Below are 19717 nucleotides of genomic sequence, written 5' to 3'. Positions count from 1 at the left end.
ACTTTTCATTGCAGATTTATAGTCTTTGCAAATAGTGAGAAGCTCTTTACATTTTCAGATTAAACTTCTTTTTTCACACACACACATACACAGCTAAATGAAACACTGTAAAATAGCAGCCTGAAAAAGAACACCATGGGTAAGTGTGAAATGTCGATATTTTTAGCGCTAGGACAAGCTGTGCAGAAGAGACATACATCCCTAGTTAAAGGTGAAAATTGCGATGTGTGATTTACAAGGATAGGACAAGTGATATTGCCTCTAATCTGTGTGTGTGTGTGTGTGTGTGTGTGTGTGTGTGTGTGTGTGTGTGTGTGTGTGTGTGTGTGTGTGTGTGTGTGTGTGTGTGTGTGTGTGTTCAGGTGATTTGGGCAGAGCAGCAGATTGCCAAGCGAAGACACAAGAGAGACATTCATATTGAACCCACAGATCCAAAATTCCCCCAGCAGTGGTACCTGGTATGTAAAAAGCTACTGTATGTGTTTATATTGTGGTTGTACATTGAGCTTTTGAATGCAATGAGTCTAAAGTGCTTCTACAGTGGAAAGGAGTCCACCCTTGATCTGTGAGCTTTCACATTCTCTCTGATTCTTCCCCCTTATAAATCTCTCATGTCTGTTTTGAAATATATAAACCCTATTCTGTGTGCTTACACTCTCAAGATGACATGACATCAAAATAAATCCTTTTTTGCTTGGTTATTAAATGTCTCTCCTCTTATTGTGAATGATACATCAGTGCATGTTATTCTAAAGGACATAAATGTTTTTCAGAATTTTTCATCACAATATAGAAACTTTCTCATCCTCTGAAACAACTTTTCTGACCTAACCAAGGTTACCGGGTGGATCTGATTGGCGAGAACAGCCAAAGAGTTCAAAAGAGGACCTTTTCAGCTTCCACTAGTTTCTAGTGTCACAAGTTACATGAAAGTGAACCGAATGTTATCTCTGAGGTGTACTGAAGTAGAACTCGAAAAGAGTCATCTAACCACATAAATCAAGCGTGATGAACACAAAGAAATAATACATGCTGAGAATATGAAGGTGCCTTATGAACTAATATAGAGAGATAATAAGAGTAGTTCACTCAAAACTGATAATTCTGTCATAATGCATTCACTTTCATGTCGTTACAAATCTGTGTGGTTTTCTTTGTGCAAAGTACAAAGAAGATATTATAAAGTATTTAAAACTGTTAAAGTGGATGTGCTCCAAAAAAGCACTGGACTCCAGTGAATTTCCACATATAGAAGAAAAAGTGAGAGATTTTTCAAAATATTCGTTTTTGGGTGAACAATCCAGGCACAGTACTGCACTATATCGTGTTTGTTTGGGAGAAGAAGAATTTATCCATAAGATGATTATAAACTAATCAAAGAAGTTAATTTGTGTTACATGTATGCATTAAAAAAGTTGAAATTTTTTTATAATATGAATTAGGCTGTGAGTCATATTTGTGACCACACTAGATATAATAGAGACTGTTCAACAGTGTTCAAAAGTCAGTAAGATGTTTTTTAAAAGATATGAACACTTTTATCAAGCAAGGTTCAATAAATTGATCAAAAGTGACAGTAAAGGCATTTACATGTACAGTCATTACGTTTTTCAACATTGGTAATGTTTCTTGAGCCTCAAATCAGCATATAACAATATTTTCTGAAGGATCATGTGACACTGAAGACTACATTAGTTATTAATCAAATAAATGCAGCTTTGGTAAGCATAAAATACTCGTTTAAAAGTCAAATGTTTGAATGGTAGTGTAGATATAGACAAAAATATTTGCCAAATGATTTTTTAGGGAGTCCGAAATAAACCTATATTATTTTAATAGCAATTAAGATTTGTATCATATATTTTTTAATTGAATGAAAAGAAGGCAGATAGTATTACAGCCTAATGTGTTGTTTATATCAAATCACAGTGGACTACACAAGTCCCACCCTACATTATGTCCTGCAGAATATTTTGCTGTCAAATCAAACGGTGGCATAAATAAGGCATGAATATATAAATATTTGTTATTCAGGTTAGTCCCGTGACCTGCACGCACACGCAGACAACAACTGAAAGCGAAGTGAGCTAATGTATTGATGGTCACCTTCACTGACAGAGAAGGCACAACATCATATTAACCTTTGCTGAATCTTTTTAAATCATTTTATTAAGTGATGACAGATTCAGAATGAGTCTGACTCACTGAGTTTATACAAAACTTACACAAAATAATTACTATGTGTGGGTGTATGCATGAATACTCGCTCACATCGGTGTGTCTTCAAATGTTTGTTTGAGTTACTGCTTTTAAAGCTCCGTTCTGTATTCAGAGCATGAGCCCTAGTCCAAAACTTATTAATGTGTGAACCGAACGACCAGAGAGCATCCTAGGCCACGGATGACAAAACAAACACGAGAGCTGCCGTTCTCCATTAGCATACTAATCTGTTAAAGTTTCGGCTCCTTCACAACCTCTTTAAGCCACATCTGTACGTGTTACTGTCAAACATTTCCCGAAACACACACACTTTGTGCTTTTATACTAGAAAATGGAGAATGTATCATTGTTGACAAGGGAATGAATGCTTTTTAAGTTGTTTACTCTGAAGAAGCAACACAGAACGATGAGCAATTTGATTCTGTCTGATTATTTTTATGCTTTTTGTCAGGGGGAGAGAAGGTTGCAAAGGGGGCAGTTATCTGAAGACGTGCCAATTGATGTTTTTCATTGTGTTTCTGCACCCAATTTTCACATTTACGTTTAATGTTCATCTTTCAGCATTGAAGGAAATATTCAGCTGTGCCGTTTTAACAGATGGCATTGAGCATAAAGCAAAGTGTGAGGAAATGAAATAGAGCGAGAGAAGGAGATAGGACAAGAACTTCACTGGGGAAAAAGCTGTCGGGTTAAAAGGAATGAGTTTCCACACCTTATTGGGATCATCCTGTCGACAGGGTGACATCTGGGAGGAAAAAGTATGTGACTGTGTGAGCAGTCATCTTTCATTAGCATTAGCTCCTGCGGCTGGGCCTTTCTCTGTGGCAAGGGTAAAAAATCAGTGTGTGTGTGTGTGTAAAGTCTTGTAGGTGGGCTTTCCTCTACTGGGAGGTCTTGGTCAAAGACTCTGTTAACTCTCACCTCCCAGAATGGCTCGGAGGGCTCGTGTTCTGCTGAGCTGCATACAGGAGCTTTACAGAGTCCAACATTTGCCGAAGGGAAATAGAGAACTGAGGAATCTGCCACCAGTGAGCTTGCATGTAAAATCTGACTAATGATGAAAAATCCATTTTCTTGCAGTACAACCCCAGTCATGGAGACCTGAATGTGAAGGAGGCCTGGGCTCAGGGCTTCACAGGAAGAGGAGTGGTCGTGACCATTCTAGATGACGGTGTTGAGAAAGATCACCCCGATCTAGCGAGAAACTATGTGAGCCATCCTTTTTCATAAACTGTACATTTTGAAGAGGGAGCAATGGTATTTCTATGGCTGATTAATATTTATCAAAAGTTCAGTAAGATTTTTTTTTTTTTAAAGAAATTAATACTGTTATTTAGCAAGGATACATTAAATTGATCAGAAGTGACAGTTAAAGTATTTATAATGTTGTTGCTTCTTGACCACCAAATTGGCATGTCAGAATGATTTTTGAAGGATAGTGTACATTTAAATATAAATACATTGGTTTTATTTACTTTACTGAAATTAAAACTTTTTCCCCCGGTTTCACAGACCAGGCTTAAGCCTAGTCTCAGACTAAAATGCATGTCTGGGCTGTTTTAACTGAAAGAAACTTCCAGTTTTTGATCTTAAAATATGTCAGTGCCCTTGTTTTGTCTCAAGATGCACACGAGTAATGTTATTTTCTAAGGCACATTTATAAATGATACTTAAATGTCCTAATTGAACTATGGTCTAATCCTGTCTTAACCTAAACCCTTTCCGTGAAACCAGGCCTTTGACTAAAATCTAAAAAAGAGGCTTGTTATAAATCATTTGATATGCTCCAGAAATTGTACATGCAGTGAAAAATATATTTGTGTTGTAATCAATCAATTATCACAATTTGTGGATGTATAAAATGCATTAAAGTAAGGCACAAATGTACTTCTGAAGTAAAACTGATTTTTCTGACTTTTTATTACATATACAAATCTTTAGAGTTAAGATAAATAGTGTTTGCAGATTTTTAATTTTCTGTAGTTCTTCAGGCATTTATGAACATTCATAAGCACTGCCCTTATTGCTGCACTGATGATCTTGTCATTTATTATTAATTCACTGACACTGACGTTGTCATTTATAATTAATTTACTGACTGTTTATTTATTGACACAGCATTTATGTGCATTATATGTAATAGTCAGTAATGTGGACTAGTTTTTGTGTTTTGTTGTCTTTATTTTTAGCAGTGGTACATTAAAGGGAATGAATTAACAGGTGCAACTTTTTGAGATGGTTATAACATGCTTCTGGCATGTTGCGCTGTAAGACCATCAACACTGCCAGGGTAAACTCTCTATCTGTAAAGCTACATCTTGTTAAATTCATAACATTTAAAGCATTGCTGCTATAGACATCAAAACACCACTTGTGCAACAAATTCTGCCTTTGATTATGAATTTATGTCATAGCATAATGAACAGTATGTATCAGAAGGGCTATGCAGTCAGTGCTATTTTTAATCATTGGTCTTTGAACACTCGCAAATGGATACCGTTGAATCAGAAATGTCTCAGAACATACTGTTGCATGTCATTTCACTCTGTCTGAACACATATTATATGAGCGGCCCAGAAGAAACACATCTGATCTGCGTGTGGTGGACATGACCCTAAATCAGCCTAATTATACAGGGTTTCATTAACATTGATGAGTCACTCAGATGGCCCACTTACTAGTCGATTTTGATAATATGTAATTTTGCACATTTCTAGTTCACTGAATTCTTAATGCTCTGATTCACAAATACATAATTTGCTGTTAAAGTACTTTGCACAGTAGAAATGTGGTTTCAGTAATACAGTCAGGATTATGAAACTTTGCTTAATACCTGGTTTTGCATAGAAATTAGACTCTTCACAGTGGCTTCATGAGGTATTTTTAGGGTTACCGAACATTTCTGTTCAGCCTTATTGTACATTCTATCCCATAATGCTTTCTGCTTAAATCATTCTTGCCTCAGGTGTCTCAGGGGTTTGCGGCATTTTACCTTAAGCATCTCTATGAATTGAATTTATATCAGCAGACAGTTTGCTACTTAAGAAGCATATCGGTGTGGTGGACATGACCCTGAATTAGTCTAATTATACCTAGTAGTGCTTGATTATTAAAATATGTAGATTTGCACATCTTTAATTTGAATATTCAAATAAATCTGCAATGTCTTATAATGCCGTCTAGGTAGGTGTGCATCCAAGCAATGCAAGATAGAATTCAGTGTATTTCTCAGTGACAGCACAATAGCTAAGGTTGAGTGTTGCAATATGATCTTTTTGATTTATGTTATATTTTATTTGGGATCCTGATGCCAGTTATGATGTGAATGACAGAGATCCGGACCCTCAGCCCAGATACACACAGCTGAATGACAACAGGTACGAATTTCTCTCTCGTCCTTTTCTTTGCCGTTCCAATCAGTGCATTCACAGCAGGGTTGCCAGATCTGTCAGCCTGCAACAAACATGCCATATTGCAGAAGCTCTTTGGTTGTAAATGTTTTAGAGGTTCTTTCAGGTAACGAGAGCCAGAATCTGTCTTGTGCAAACATGCTTACTGCTAACTCCGGCTGTGTTTGGAAACTTAGTGTGCCACCTACCTAGATTATATTTTGGGTACGTTTGATCAAGGTAGGCAGCTTGCTAGGGCTCTCCTCTTTGGTGCACTGATTTAAGCTGTGATGTACAGCGAGTAACTGCAGCGTGGGGATATAAAGTGGTTTGGAGCCACGTTGTTCGCTAGGTTTGCAGTCAGCGAAGCACCTACCGTTCATAGACGTGCATCAACGGCTGTTAAATACTCATGAAAAATGCATTTTAGAGGAAATCTCATAACTGCACAATGTGCCTTTGGTTTCTCCATAGGGAGCACTTCCTTTTCTGTGCTTCTGCCTGTCTTTAGTTGTTGTTTTTTTTTTTTTTTGTCTCTGTCTGTCATGTAGCAGCAATCAGTCGCCTGTTGCACCACCATTGAAATTAACCGACCAGTGACCTCTCTCATCTTTCACTCTCCACGGCCCTTTCTGTTTTTTCTGTCATTATGCTTGAAGAGCATTTTGAGCACTATTTAGAGATGCACAATCTATAATATATCAGTCCTCCGCCTCGCCTTCCTCTTACTCCGTAAATCAGCTTTGATTTAATTTCGTGCACTGAAGACATTTGGATGTTTACTCTTCCTTTTTGATAGACTCATAGCCATTAAGCATCACTAGATCAGCCGTAATGGAGAGTAGCCCCATCCCGCCCCTTTAACCCCCAGACCGTTTCTTCATCCCTCCACCCTAAAATCTCCCAGCAGCCCATGCATTGCTCTGCCGTCAGGGGGATTTGCTTCAAATCTCTTGCACTCTGGGCTTCCTGCCAGGGCTCTTTCTCCCTGTTTCTTTCTCGTTTTTTTTTTGGTTTTCTGTTCAGAATCTCACAGCAGAAGGATAGAGAGGAAAGACTCCAAATTCGGTATCTCCTCAGAACAGTGCAGCTTACAAAATTGCAGAAGCAAATCTTCTTTAACGAATCTGTTAACACTGCCACAGTCGTGTTGGAGTGTCTCACTCTGCTGCTAACACGCTGAAGTTACTGTCTTCACTACTGCTAATACCGTTGGCTGCTACTTAAAGTGTGACAGTCTCTTCGTGGCAACAGTGGAGCTGTAACAAGCATTCGTTATACTCTCGGTGTCCAGACACACACACGCACACATATCATGATCAATCAGCTGAGGAAAGTAGGGGGAATCCATCCCCAACACCTCGGCAACCCAGCACACAGGAAGTGTGGCACATCTTGAATGCTTTGGCTGTCAAGATCATTATCCTGAACTGAATCAGTTCAAGTCCATGAAATGAAAAGGCAAAATGCATGACTGTGTCAATAGCTGAAACATTGAGGCGGTCTCATAGATGGCAGATTGCATCAGAGGGATTTATTCCATACAGATGAAAGAGGCACATTATGGATTCGCAACAAAATTATATGTTGTAAAGTGCAACCGAGAAACAGGCTTCTCTTATGAAAGGCGGCTTGTTTTTATTTCTTTGAGTCCCCTGTAAAACCTGATCTTGAGATGAATTAAAGCCTCAGCTATTGAGCGAAGCACATGGCAGAGTCATCAAGCCCTTCAGTGTGATTAAATGGGAGATAGTGCCAGTGTTGCCAGGTTAACGTTCATGCATCTTATGAAGACAAAAACACATTTTTCTATATAGCCTATATATTGACACAGGCGTCGGTGTCCACACTAAAGAGTAATTGTTGGCTTCATGGCTTTTATGCACGGATGGCTACCAGTGCTTTTAGAAGCGGAGGCTTTTCATTGTTTTGTCAGGAAGATTGAGGGGTAGTACAGCTTTAAGACTGCTTATTTTTTATTTATTTTATTTTTATTTTTTTCCCCTGAAAAAAGAAAAAGAAAAAAAGCTTTCAGTCTGGCACTTTATTTTTCTCTGCGGTCTCTTTAGAAAAAAACTGCACATTTTTGGTCACCATCAGTCTTGGACACTTCATAGCTCAAAACTCTCATCATGCTTTTGTTGTCCTTGATGATTGTCCAAAAAACCCTCAGGATAAGAATAATAGGAATAAGATGATTTCATATTCATTCATCATTTACACATTCAGTTCCTTTTTAAGTAGGGATGCACCATATCAGTACAATATCGGCCCATATTTTTTACTGTCTCAGTTGATATTGGATGTATACATCTTACAAAGTAAGATTTTTTTAAATGATAATTAAAGTTGATCTGCATTTATTTGATCAGAAGTACAGTAAAAACTGTATTACTGTGAAATATAATTTTAAATAACAGTTTTCTATTTTAATATACTAAATGCTATTTATACCTGTGAATGCAATATTCAGCATCATTACTCCAAGCTTTAGTGTCACATGATCTTTAATGTGCTGATCTGGTGCTCCAGAAACATTTCTTATTATTATCAAAACAGTTGTGCTGCTTAATATTTTTGTGGAAACCATGAGGATCCTTTGATGACTAGAAAGTTCAAAAGAACATCATTATAGAAAACTTTTTTAAAATTATAAATACATTTTTGTCACTATTTATCAATTTAATGCTTCCTTATTTAATAATAAAATAATGCTGAAAAAAAGTCTTACTTGAACCCTACGTTTTGAAGAGCAAGTGCATGCTAATATGCACTATTTAAAAAAAAAAGCTATTTTAAAGCTGATCTAAATAGCAATACTAATAATTTAACAACACTGTTAAATGTGATCTTTAGCAAATCTCATGAGGTTTTCATAAATGTTGTAGTGACTGTGGTCAACTGTAGCTTTGATTATGTACCATTGATTCAGTTATAACAGTTCTTAATTTAGTTTTAACACACTATATGGACATAATCTCATATAATAAGAGATGTATTTCCTATTGATGCCTTGTCCTCCACTGTTTGCTTGCATTAACATTTATTAATTGTGATTAATTGTGTTTCACTTGTGAGTGATATTTCACTAGGTGAGCTTCTGTGTTAATTAAATTTCTGTATACAAACAATGCAAATGACTTTACTTTTGTTAAAGATGCTGTATGTAGGATCGACACCAAGTGGTTGAACTAGGTATTGCAGTCCAAATTAAAAATATTGGAGATTTTTTCACCCGGCCCCTCCTCCTCAGACTTGACACACGCAGGTTGCCAGATTGACGACACCAACAGGAACAAGCAAACTTGACGATGAATGAAATGAAATAAGCTTTTTTTTTTTTTACCAACTGGCAACCTGGGGTGCTGAAATACAATTGGGTAAACTGGCAGTGGGCGGGTTTCATAAACCAAAACAGAGACCGACATTCCGGCCCCGAAACGCACATTTTCAAAGGAGAGTAACTGACTGTAGCATTGTTTTTCAGATAAACAAGTATGTTAACTTGTTTGTTAACTTGTATGTTAACAAACAAATTATGGTATTTTTATGCTTTAGTAGAGTCAAAAACTCACATACAGCACCTTTAAGAGTCCCGTCTGGGTTTCTCGGGAGAAAAAATCTCCATCTGCTCTTTATTTCTATCTAGGAGAAACAATTGAGATCTCATATTAAATACATCTAATTTTCCTTCCTACGGGACATCGCCAGGTGCTCAGAATGATACGCTGATCCAAAGACAGCTGCCGTTCTTTGATACGTTCTCAGAACATGGCACCAAGAGACTATTTCAATGCCTATCTACTGAGAGAGAGACGGAAGCAAACACAGAGACAAAGGGAGACAGTTTCCTGTATTGAAGGGCACTGTATAAGATGGTTTTTTTTTTGTTCATTTCTTTCACATGTCCTTCCTTTTCTTTTTGTTCCTATGTATAGATGGCTAATATCCGCAAAATGCTGATAACATTTCTTTGAACCAATTCCACACAGGCAGTGCAAGTGAGCTGAAAGCTCTGCATCATTTCAGCAGCATCATGCTAATGTTAGATACTCTTCCAGCTACTGAAGAGGGTGGAGGAGGATGGCATACGGCTTAGTTTTCATAGCCACAATTGTACACACCTGCTTTAATCAGATCCTCCATAACCCATTTCAACCAGCATTCTACATGTCCAGGATTTGAAGCTTTTACACTAATGTTCAGTGGGTCTGGTTTATTTGCCAATGACGATTAGACAGAAAAGTGCTTATTCAAATTCAAATAGAAGTGGCAGAAATGGTTTGGCATAGACTGAGAGCTGCAGTGACATTAATGGTCTCTCTCTTCGTCTCTCTCTATCTCACTTTGTGCTGTAGTTGTGATAAGTGAGTGATGCGCTTGCTGTTGTGGGGTTAGTAAGAAAAATATGGGCCTAGTTGTTCTTTATTTGGCTTTTTTTAATTTCCGCTTGAACCAGTGGTTCCAAATGAACGTATCTTTAGTTGAATTGAATATTTTTAATTTGGCATTTAATTAAATTAAATGTAAAATATTTTAAATTTTAATAATGCATGGTCATTTTCCTCTTTTTTACATTAATATTAAATGTTCCAGCATCTAAAACGTAATCTTTAATAACAATAAAAATGAATGAAGACACTGTTAAATGTAATATTTAGCAAATTTCAGAATGAATATCCATTTTCAACTATACATTATAGTATTGTGATTCAGTTGTAGCATTTTGTTTTATATATGGAATTGTAATTTATTTATTTATTTATTTTTATTTAATTATACATGCTCATTTAGCTTATATTTATATTTCCTTTAGCACGGCATTTTGGAATGTTAAGAGGGTTGGGGGGGGGTACAATGCTGTTTCATGCATTCAGAGTTATTTACACTGTTAAAGAGTTATGCTAAACATAGCCAAAGTTCCAAAAATGATTTGGACATATAACAGAGTATTTCTGTGCCAAATACACACCTCCGGGTTTCTTACAAGCTCAGGAAAGTTTTTTTCGATCGTGGATCTTCATTACGTCATGAAGGGTGGAACTCCTTATATGGGCACTCCTCCCGGAAGAACGCACCCACGCATGCATTGACCAGAGCGAGAGCAAGAGCACGCGCATCGACACGCTTCACTCCGCAGCGCTGCACGGGACTCACTCGGGAAGAATCCCTCTAAAGAAGTGATTTTGGTTGTAAGGGAAAGATAACCTTGTTCAGCTTCCCGAAGAACCCAGCGTTACGTTAATAGTGGATGCAGTTTGTTTTTCGGGGCAGCAATGGAGTTTTGCAAGTGTGTTTGTTGATGAACATTTAAACAAGGCCCAGTTTGATCCTTGATTCGCACATCGTTTGATACTGAAAGATGGAGCGGTCCCAGCTATAAAAGATCCCGGTCATGACTCGGAACTGCAGTCGGTAAGTGAAACAGCATCAAATGTCTGTGTTTTGTTGGCAATCCCTCGTCGGAGCCATAAGACATAAATGTAACATAATACACTGATCATGGGCTGCTTTTAAATGAACATTTATTGATTCAACAAAATATCTTATTTGGCCATATTATGAGCCATACTCAATAGAATTAACACAGGCTTTACTCCTTTCAAACTTTATCTGGAATGTCACCCTTTCTGTCACTGCTACTTCTTGATCAGGTGAACACACACACAATTTAAATCATCTGCCTGATGAAAATTGTATTTTGAAAAGTGTAGTAAATATTTGTGTCATTTATGATTTATTTTATCCACCCGCAAATAATCAGAATGCATTTTTTGATTACCCGACCCGCGGATTATCCGCAGCGCCCGTGGATATAACCGTGACCGAACTGTTTTGTTCTTCCAGTAGTTTAAATGTTTCTGTTTTTTTTTTCCTCTTCAGTCTTATATTGGACAGTATTAAACCATATGAGTTACATTAGACTTCTCCATGTTGGAGTTTAAATGTTTCTATTTATTTTGTCCAGTGTTAAATTAAACCTAATGAGTTGCATCAAACTACTCCAAATAGTTATTTTAGGAGTTAAATTTTTTTTTATTATTATTATTATTATTATTATTAATTTTGTCCTGCTCAGACTTGTATTAGACAATGTTTAAGTTACATCAGTCTTCGAAATTTTATGAGATTAAATGTTTATTTTGTCCTCCACAGTTTACTATTGGATAATGTTTAAAAAAACCTTGTGGGTTGAATCAGACTGCTCCATTTTGTTTGTATTTATTTTTGTCTTATATTAAGTATCCTGATATACATAATGCATATCATTATGCAAAAACCCCATTTTAAAGACATATTAAAATGTTCACTGTTATTATTTATAACATTATTACATATGTTATATAAAGCTCGCCTTGAAGCATCAGAATCGGAGACTAGGTGGAAGTCAGCTTGGAGACTCTTCGTTTTTTTTTTTCATCAATATCCAGGTCTCGTTGGTTTTATCGAATCAATAAACAAGACCTTAAAAGTCCTTCTCTTCCTTTCTCTTTCTTTAATTCTAATAACGCCTGTGATGGATGGATTGTGTAAGGTGGCTGTCAGCCAGAGGTCTAAATAACACGGTTAGGCATGAAGCCCCTGCCTCTCCACTCAACCCTTCGCCTCACGTGACCCAGACCTGTCAATCTGCTTTTCCAGCGCTGTCGGGCCTCTGGAATCTCATCAGAGATGCTGGAAATCTGCCCCAGCATCCGCCGCTCTGCGCCAGCCAGGCAATTGAAGCTAGAGACTTAACCATGACAGGGACTTCAGGCTAGGAGCAGTGCTTCTGACTTCTGGAATGTGCTTCTGTAGTTGCGTCAAAGAGCTGGCGAAGGTTTCGCCGCCAATTCCATCACCCTCTCATTTCTCATGCCATTATCTGAGATTCTGTCTCTTTATTACTTGCTGACTCTCTACCTCCTCCATATCGCTTTCTCATTCAGGACATGTGGGTTTCCGAAACTCTGCCCGAGGGCTGAGTTTAGCTGGCTGGAAAATGCACTAATCCTTTTTAGAGTGCTTCCTAATCCAAGCCTATTGAAGAGAGGAATAGAGATGCACTACTCTACGACACATGGCCGGATTCCATCAGCGTACTGTACACAGACTCATCACCAGTTTTCAAGGGCACCCTATGCCTCTGAGCGGGGGAATTGTAAATGCATGAATCAGGGAATTGAAAGGAACATAAAACAAGCTGATAGAGGGCTAAAAAACAAGGAGACGGAAAGAATTAGAGCATGTCTCCGGTCCTGCTTTCAGTGTGGTGGTTTTGTTGCTGGCAGGGATAGAAAAAGAAACTCCACTTCTATTCAAGTTCATTTTCACTCTCTGTCTGGTGGGTCCCAGACAGATCGTTGTGGTCTCCGCAGGGAAGGTTGAGATTGTTGGTAATTTTGCACCTAAATAGTTGTGGGACAGGGAGTCGAGAAGTTGTTTTTCCTCCTTTGTGGTGTTGTCCTCCTAAGAGGTAAGCAGCTGCATCCACAAACACTTTTTGGCTCACGTTATGCTTTAATATAAGTCCAAACCTGTATGAGTTCATTGTGCAAAACACAAAAGATATTTCAAAGAATATTTCAAATGCCACCAGTGGGGTTCAAAACAACACTGTACCCCATTGACTTTCATTGTATAGACTCAAAAAACAAAAACAAGTCATACAGATTTGGAACAACATGAGGTTAAGTTTTTAAGTGAACTTTTCCTTCAAGAAACTGACAAAAAGAGGTGAACCAGCAGATGGAGGCTTACAGCTGATATTCTCCAGCTCTTTTAACATCGCTTCCTTGAGTAAAAGTACTTCACAGATTTCCCACAGGGTTGTCACTTCATAATGTCCAACAAAGTGTGAAAATGTTAATTTTTAATTCACTTTTTCCAATTAATCTTTCTTTAGGAAATCTCTTTTATAGGTGTGAACATGCGTCTTAATGAATATAGGCTAGTTGTGGCATCAGTTTGACTTTGATGTGTAGCCAATCAATTAACACTTTGCCACAGCCATCTTTTTACAGGTTTATGGTTGAACCATAATTTATGTAAAGGCACACAAGGACGCTTGTTATTGCATCACGTTGTACGCATTCTTTTCCCCACCCGCACACCATTTGAGCTCATCAGCGTTATTGTGACTCATGGCACTTTAAAAAATACTGAGACCACAGTTATCTGAATCAGTGTTTTTGCACCTCGCTGAGCTGTGAAAGGTAAATTAGTTGAACAGCATCTCTGTAGAAAAAGCTTTCTCTGCAGTAGGGAACTCTAATCATCCAGAATAAGGTTTCGGGTTTATAAAGCCGTAGATTTGATCTGGTCACGAGGTGCCGAATGAGTAAAATCTGATTGTGAAACATCACGTGGACTCGACTATGAAACAAAGCCCAGGATTGAGGCACTATCCATTACCGTTGCAAATAAGTGAATGCCAGTGCCCGAGGTTTGCATTCCCCATGTCTTTAAAGAGCAAACACTAACTTTTTACAAATTGACAGGTTCAGCCTGTGCTGCCCACACTCAGAGTAAATGATAGTTTGATTGCTTTTATGCTTGAATAGCTGCCAGCGAAGTAACCTTGGTGTTTTTCCTGACTTTAGAAGGATAGACTTTTTCCTTTTTTGCAAAGGAGGACTGTTTGTGTTTGGATTGGTTGTGTTATGGTCCTGTGACTTCTTTTGAATGTCACTGTGTAAACTAACTGCCCTTACCCATGACTGTGCCAAGGCTCCATAATGATACCCATTGAGCCCTTGAGTTCAGGACATGGCCACTGATCTGCCTTTTTGACTGCGTGTGGGTGTCTTTGAAAGTTGTAGATGGGAGTATGCAAATCAAAGCAATATCACAGCATCAGACCTTTTACATGGTGAATTTCAAATAAGAGTTTGTACATTATACAACCTCGAGATTATAAAGCCACTAACTTTGAATCACTTCCAGTCAGTCTTAAGGAAGTCCTGTGCAATTTGAATAAAATGTTGACAAAGGTTGAGTTTAGCCTGCACACATACTGTAGTTCAGCAAATTTCAATACTATGGAGCCCTTAAGGGGACATAGTGATGGAAAAATGTTTACTGCGATTGTGGTGTTTTGCAAAATTTTGTGTTCCCTCAAGTTTTGAGTTCGTCTGAAAAACTTTGCGTTCACTTGCTAAACCTTTTCTTGGGGGAATGCAAAGCATTTGTGAGAGAACGCGAAAGTATTAAAAAATAATTTTTCCTTCCATCACAATTTTTTTTCATCTCCATGTCCCTTAAGGGGCTCTTTTTAATATAAATCCACATGATCGGTAATTTTGTGAGGGTAAAACATATATCCAGGCAGATTTCACATCGGGTCCAGATGGTCATGCGAATTCGCCGCTTTGACCAACAGAAAGCTGCTTGGTTTGAAAAATTACTTCTGTAACAATTCATACATTGCTACACTACTTACAATAGACAATGGACCTTTTGAAATGAAATTTAGTTGGAATTAGTCTAGTGTGAGAAACATAAACAGTTAAAATCAGCACAGAACATATTGAACTGTCTTCTTCGCCATGCTGCCACCTGACTAGTTGGCCATCCTGAGCCATCTTTGTATAAAAGGTGTGAATAAAATATCTTTTTTACTATGGGCAATTCTTATGTAATACATTATAGCTGCAAACTACCTCCAAAACGAGCTGATATAAAAACTGTATTGTTTATTCATGAGGTGTTCCCAGCTATCAACCATTAGTCATGATAACTGTCACCTTGCCTAAGACAAAATGCAGAAAATTATGCTTTATTGCAAACGAAGGCTTTACAACCTCAGCATGAAAAAAAAAATTGTTGTGATTCAGGGCTATTGCCCTTCATATGAGCATGCACAAATGTGTCATTAGACTGGCAGAATGATGTTAATTGTAAGGAAACTAGCTAACGTGCTTGTTAGCATAAAATAGGTTTGATCTCATTCACTGCTTGAGAGAGAGAGATAGATCCTGATGGATGTATCTGAATAATACACGTTTTCTCCTCTGTGTGATGAAGGACGTTATCCTGAAAGTATGTCCTGTAATTCCACATGCCCTTTAGAATAAATTCAGTCCTAATTACAGTACGTTTTGAATTACTAGTACACAGCAGGATTTGTGAAAGGCTGAGAGAGTGTTTTCACGTTGTGTATTTGCTCAGTAGCCAGAAACGGATCTTAACGACCTGCATAATGGCCTGTCAAGAACCCCTGCTTTCAACATCCGTGGACACCTCCCTCCTCAGCAATTATTGATTTGATGAAATACAATACATCTAGAGCCTTAATCAGAAGCTATTGTTGCCCACCTGAGCTTTACACTTTTAACAAGATCACCAATGTTTGAACCTGCTCCTTGTGTCCCGATTTTACAGATTTTATTTTAAAACTGATTTGAACATGCAGATGTTTGAAAGATTTGTAAATAAGTTCTTTTTCATCTTAATTTGTTTGCATCATCACTCAAAATCTATCTAGATTTTTTTTTTAATAAATACAAATTATTTTACCTCACATAATGATATTTTTAGTGATAAAATATCATTATGTGGTTAGTTGATTTCACTTTTTTCATTCGTTTTTACATATATATATATATATATATATATATATATATATATATATATATATATATATATTCAAAAATATATATATATATCTTTTTTATTTAACAGTGCGTTAGTGCTGGGGATGTTAGTGACTCTTTCTGCATGTTACACTGACACATGACTAAGACAGCCACTGATTCATTTAGGAATTAACTAATTGACTTACTTTGAATCATTCACTCAACCGATTCATTCTGATGCACACTACTACTGTGTGTTGCTTGTAGATGCACAACAATTGATTCTACTGTGCCCTTTTTTTAAAACAATTTTTTTATTGATGGAGGGAAAATAGCAAATTACTGGCAATATTGTGTCAAAAGTGTGCGTTACTCAATATTAAATTGTTTAAATTTTTTGCAAAAATTTCTCATTTGCTCACGAAGACAAAGGATCATGGCTGATGAATTAATTGCAACTAAAAAATAACAGTTGGAATTAGGGATCGACCGATATGCATTTTTCAGGGCCGATGCCGATACCGATTATTACAGATCAAGGAGACCGATAACCGATATTTTGAACCGATATGTGTCTAGTGTAAAAATGAAAATTAATGTCAAAATTAAGAATAAAAAGGCCTCTGACAAAGACTCTCTTTAAATTATTTTAACACATCTTTAATTCTGAGAAAAACTGTTCATAATAACAACATTAATATTAATAATAACAACAAACATAAAAAGTGCTGGGAGCATCCATCAGCAGCATTCTGTAAACTAAGTAAAACAAATTTAAACAGCAACAAATTTAAAAGCAAATTTAAACAGCAACAAATGAACAAATAATGGAAAATAAATGTAATCTCTCTCTCTCTCTCTCTCTCTCTATATATATATATATGTATGTATGTATGTGTGTGTGTGTGTGTTATATATAGCATTTTATTTGCAACCCAGAATTGCATTAAAATCACACACAACCCATATTGTAATAGTGTATTATTTTTATTTTTTATGTGTAAAACGTATGTTTGACTGTTTATCACGGCGATACAAACTAGGAAGTATACAGGACAGCGTCATCCAGAAAACGTGCAATGTGAGATTATTGACAATTTACGTTATTAGCATAGGGTTATTAGCAGGGTGCGATTTGTGAAATAAACAGAGGGGGGGGGGGTGCTTTTGAAAAATTTTATGAAATGTTTTTAATACGACGGAAATTGTATTTAAGTGTGATCTCAGTTTAATAAAAACATTGTAAGCCTACGTTAGGCCTATTAATTGTAATGATTTAATGTCCACGGTTATTCAAACAACAAATTACATCGAGAAAGCGAGCAAAGAACACAACGGAGCTTTTTGAAACTCCGAATCAGTTAAACCATTGCGTCGCAAAATGATTCACCGTTTCAAAGCGCTTCAATCGGATCGCGAATCATTTGATTCAGATCTGGACTCAGAGCGGGTTTGCATGATGTTTTTATCCCCACCGGGGATAAAAGTTATTCAGCAGAGGCAGGGATGCATAGACCAGAAGGGGGGAAATCCCCCCCACCCCCGGCAAATCGCACCCTTATTAGTCAAATTGAGAGAGCGCGGGAGCCCGCGGAGATAACTAAATCAGGAATAGGGAGCTCGCGTCGCGCTATCAGGGCATCAGAGCTTGCGCTTGATGCCCTTTCAGCTCTTCAAAATTGCATAATGGTTAATTCTGAATCTGTATGATAAATTATTTTGCAAACATGTTAGAATAAAGCAATATTTCTCCAATATGCTCAATTTTTTCTACTAAGAGCCCTAACGGAACGGACGCTGTTCAGTGAAGCTATGTGAACAAAAAAAAAAAAAAAAAAAAAAACGCAGCATACGTGATCGACCTGATCGAGTGAATTCATTCGTGTTGATAATCTATTCACAATATAACGTTAAGTTGGCCGAATTGTGAGAGAAGTAGGTTTTAGTTTCACTATCTCAGCACACTGATGTGATGATCCGTTAAAGCATAACACTGCAATGACGTACATTGACCGGGAATTCACAGTATAATAACTGAACGGGGCTTGTCATCATTAAATCGATTATATTTAGGTGTTTTGCAACTTCAGTGTAGTGATTTATTGGGGGAACTTTTCAGGAACGTTTACTGCATTCTTACCTTCGAGGTGAAACTTATTGATGTGTGATGATGATCACTGAAGCAAGCAAGCTCCTGACTTTGCTTTCGGTGTGAGAGCGGAACATTTTTCCAGCCGCGCCAGCCGTATTGATTGGCAGGCTCGTGACTCCCAACAAATCAGCACGGACGATGGCGGTGGGGCTTAGTCTAGGCCACAGAGCGGTGCGCTCTGACTGATGGGCTGTTTCAGTGCCAGATCGCGCATTTCAAATAAAATGGTTTTTATAATCGGCAAATCGGTTTTGCAAATGGCCGATGCCGATAACAAATAAAAAATGCTTAATATCGGCGCCGATAATCGGCCACGCCGACCGATAATCGGGTCGACCCCTAGTGTTGGAATGCTGTCATGATACTGCAGGGGTGTGGATTAGCTATTATCGTTCCTCTCAGTGTGCTAGACTCAGTTTTTGTTGTGTCCTGAGCACGAGTGCTTAGAGACCAAGACCATGAAGCATATTCATTTGTGTCGTTTTTCCTGTTGTGTTGTATGTCATGTTCATGTGTGCCTAATAATCTTTTTGTGTATGTTTTTGTGTAAAACGGCAGATGTAATGAAGGCTCTGGTGAAGCGAGGCTGCCGCCTCAACACATCTGCAGTCTCATGGGCTCTCCGGGCCTTTTCTTGGGTCCCTATCGTCCCGTTCTCCGCTTTGTCTCAGGAAAACAATGAGCTCCAATAGGACACAGATGAATGGAGAGAATAGCTCTAGCAGTGCACATACAAAACCCAGAGCCAGCTGCGATTTCTTTAGACAGTGAAGTTCATCTCCATCATGCCACAGAGATTTGTGCAGTACTGTAGGAACCATCAGTGACAACTATAATAAGCTATTTATTTATTTATTTATTTATCCTTGTCGCCTGCAAGGACTAATTAGAATTTAATTAAAGGATAAAGATAATGCATCTGTATTTGGGTGCGTCAAGAGCTCCGTTGTGATGACAGCACCCTGAGAATTTGTGTGTAAAAACGGTTGACTGAGTTGGACTGAATGTGAACTTGATGTAAATTGGACAACGCCACACTGTTCACTAGTGCAAACTCTCTGTTTATCTCTCTAGACACGGGACACGTTGTGCCGGGGAGGTGGCGGCAGCAGCAAACAATGGCATCTGTGGAGTGGGTGTGGCCTACAATGCCAAAATCGGAGGTGAGTGCAGAATCCGATTGATAGGCGATTAGAAATTAGCATATGGTAATAGGATCAATCAAATAGGTCATGCATTAAAACTATCAAAGCATTCTCTCATTTCCTGCCCTTTGTGCATTTAATGGTCATGCTGCTTTGGACTAATCTCAAATGCTTTATCTTTCAATTATAAAACACATCCATTAAGGTGAATGCCTTAGAAATATCTTGGCTATTCCGGTCACATTGAGCGTGTTC

The 19717-nt window shown here is 37.8% G+C and overlaps 1 protein-coding gene across 1 annotated transcript in view; it reads left to right on the top strand.

Annotated features, from left to right (window-relative positions):
• furinb (furin (paired basic amino acid cleaving enzyme) b) overlaps positions 1-19717 on the top strand; it is a 91546-nt gene that overhangs the window by 51313 nt on the left and 20516 nt on the right. The window contains exons 4-7 of the mRNA XM_042752658.1: positions 363-458; positions 3301-3429; positions 5521-5597; positions 19392-19480. Of these exons, the coding sequence (XP_042608592.1) occupies positions 363-458; positions 3301-3429; positions 5521-5597; positions 19392-19480 (391 nt within the window). The remainder of the gene's footprint in view (positions 1-362; positions 459-3300; positions 3430-5520; positions 5598-19391; positions 19481-19717) is intronic.

This window comes from Cyprinus carpio, chromosome B25 (assembly GCF_018340385.1).
Source record: "Cyprinus carpio isolate SPL01 chromosome B25, ASM1834038v1, whole genome shotgun sequence".
NCBI classification, from domain to species: domain Eukaryota; kingdom Metazoa; phylum Chordata; class Actinopteri; order Cypriniformes; family Cyprinidae; genus Cyprinus; species Cyprinus carpio.
The sequence above is the reverse complement of the archived record's forward strand: the minus strand, read 5'-3'. Positions and strand labels throughout refer to the sequence as shown.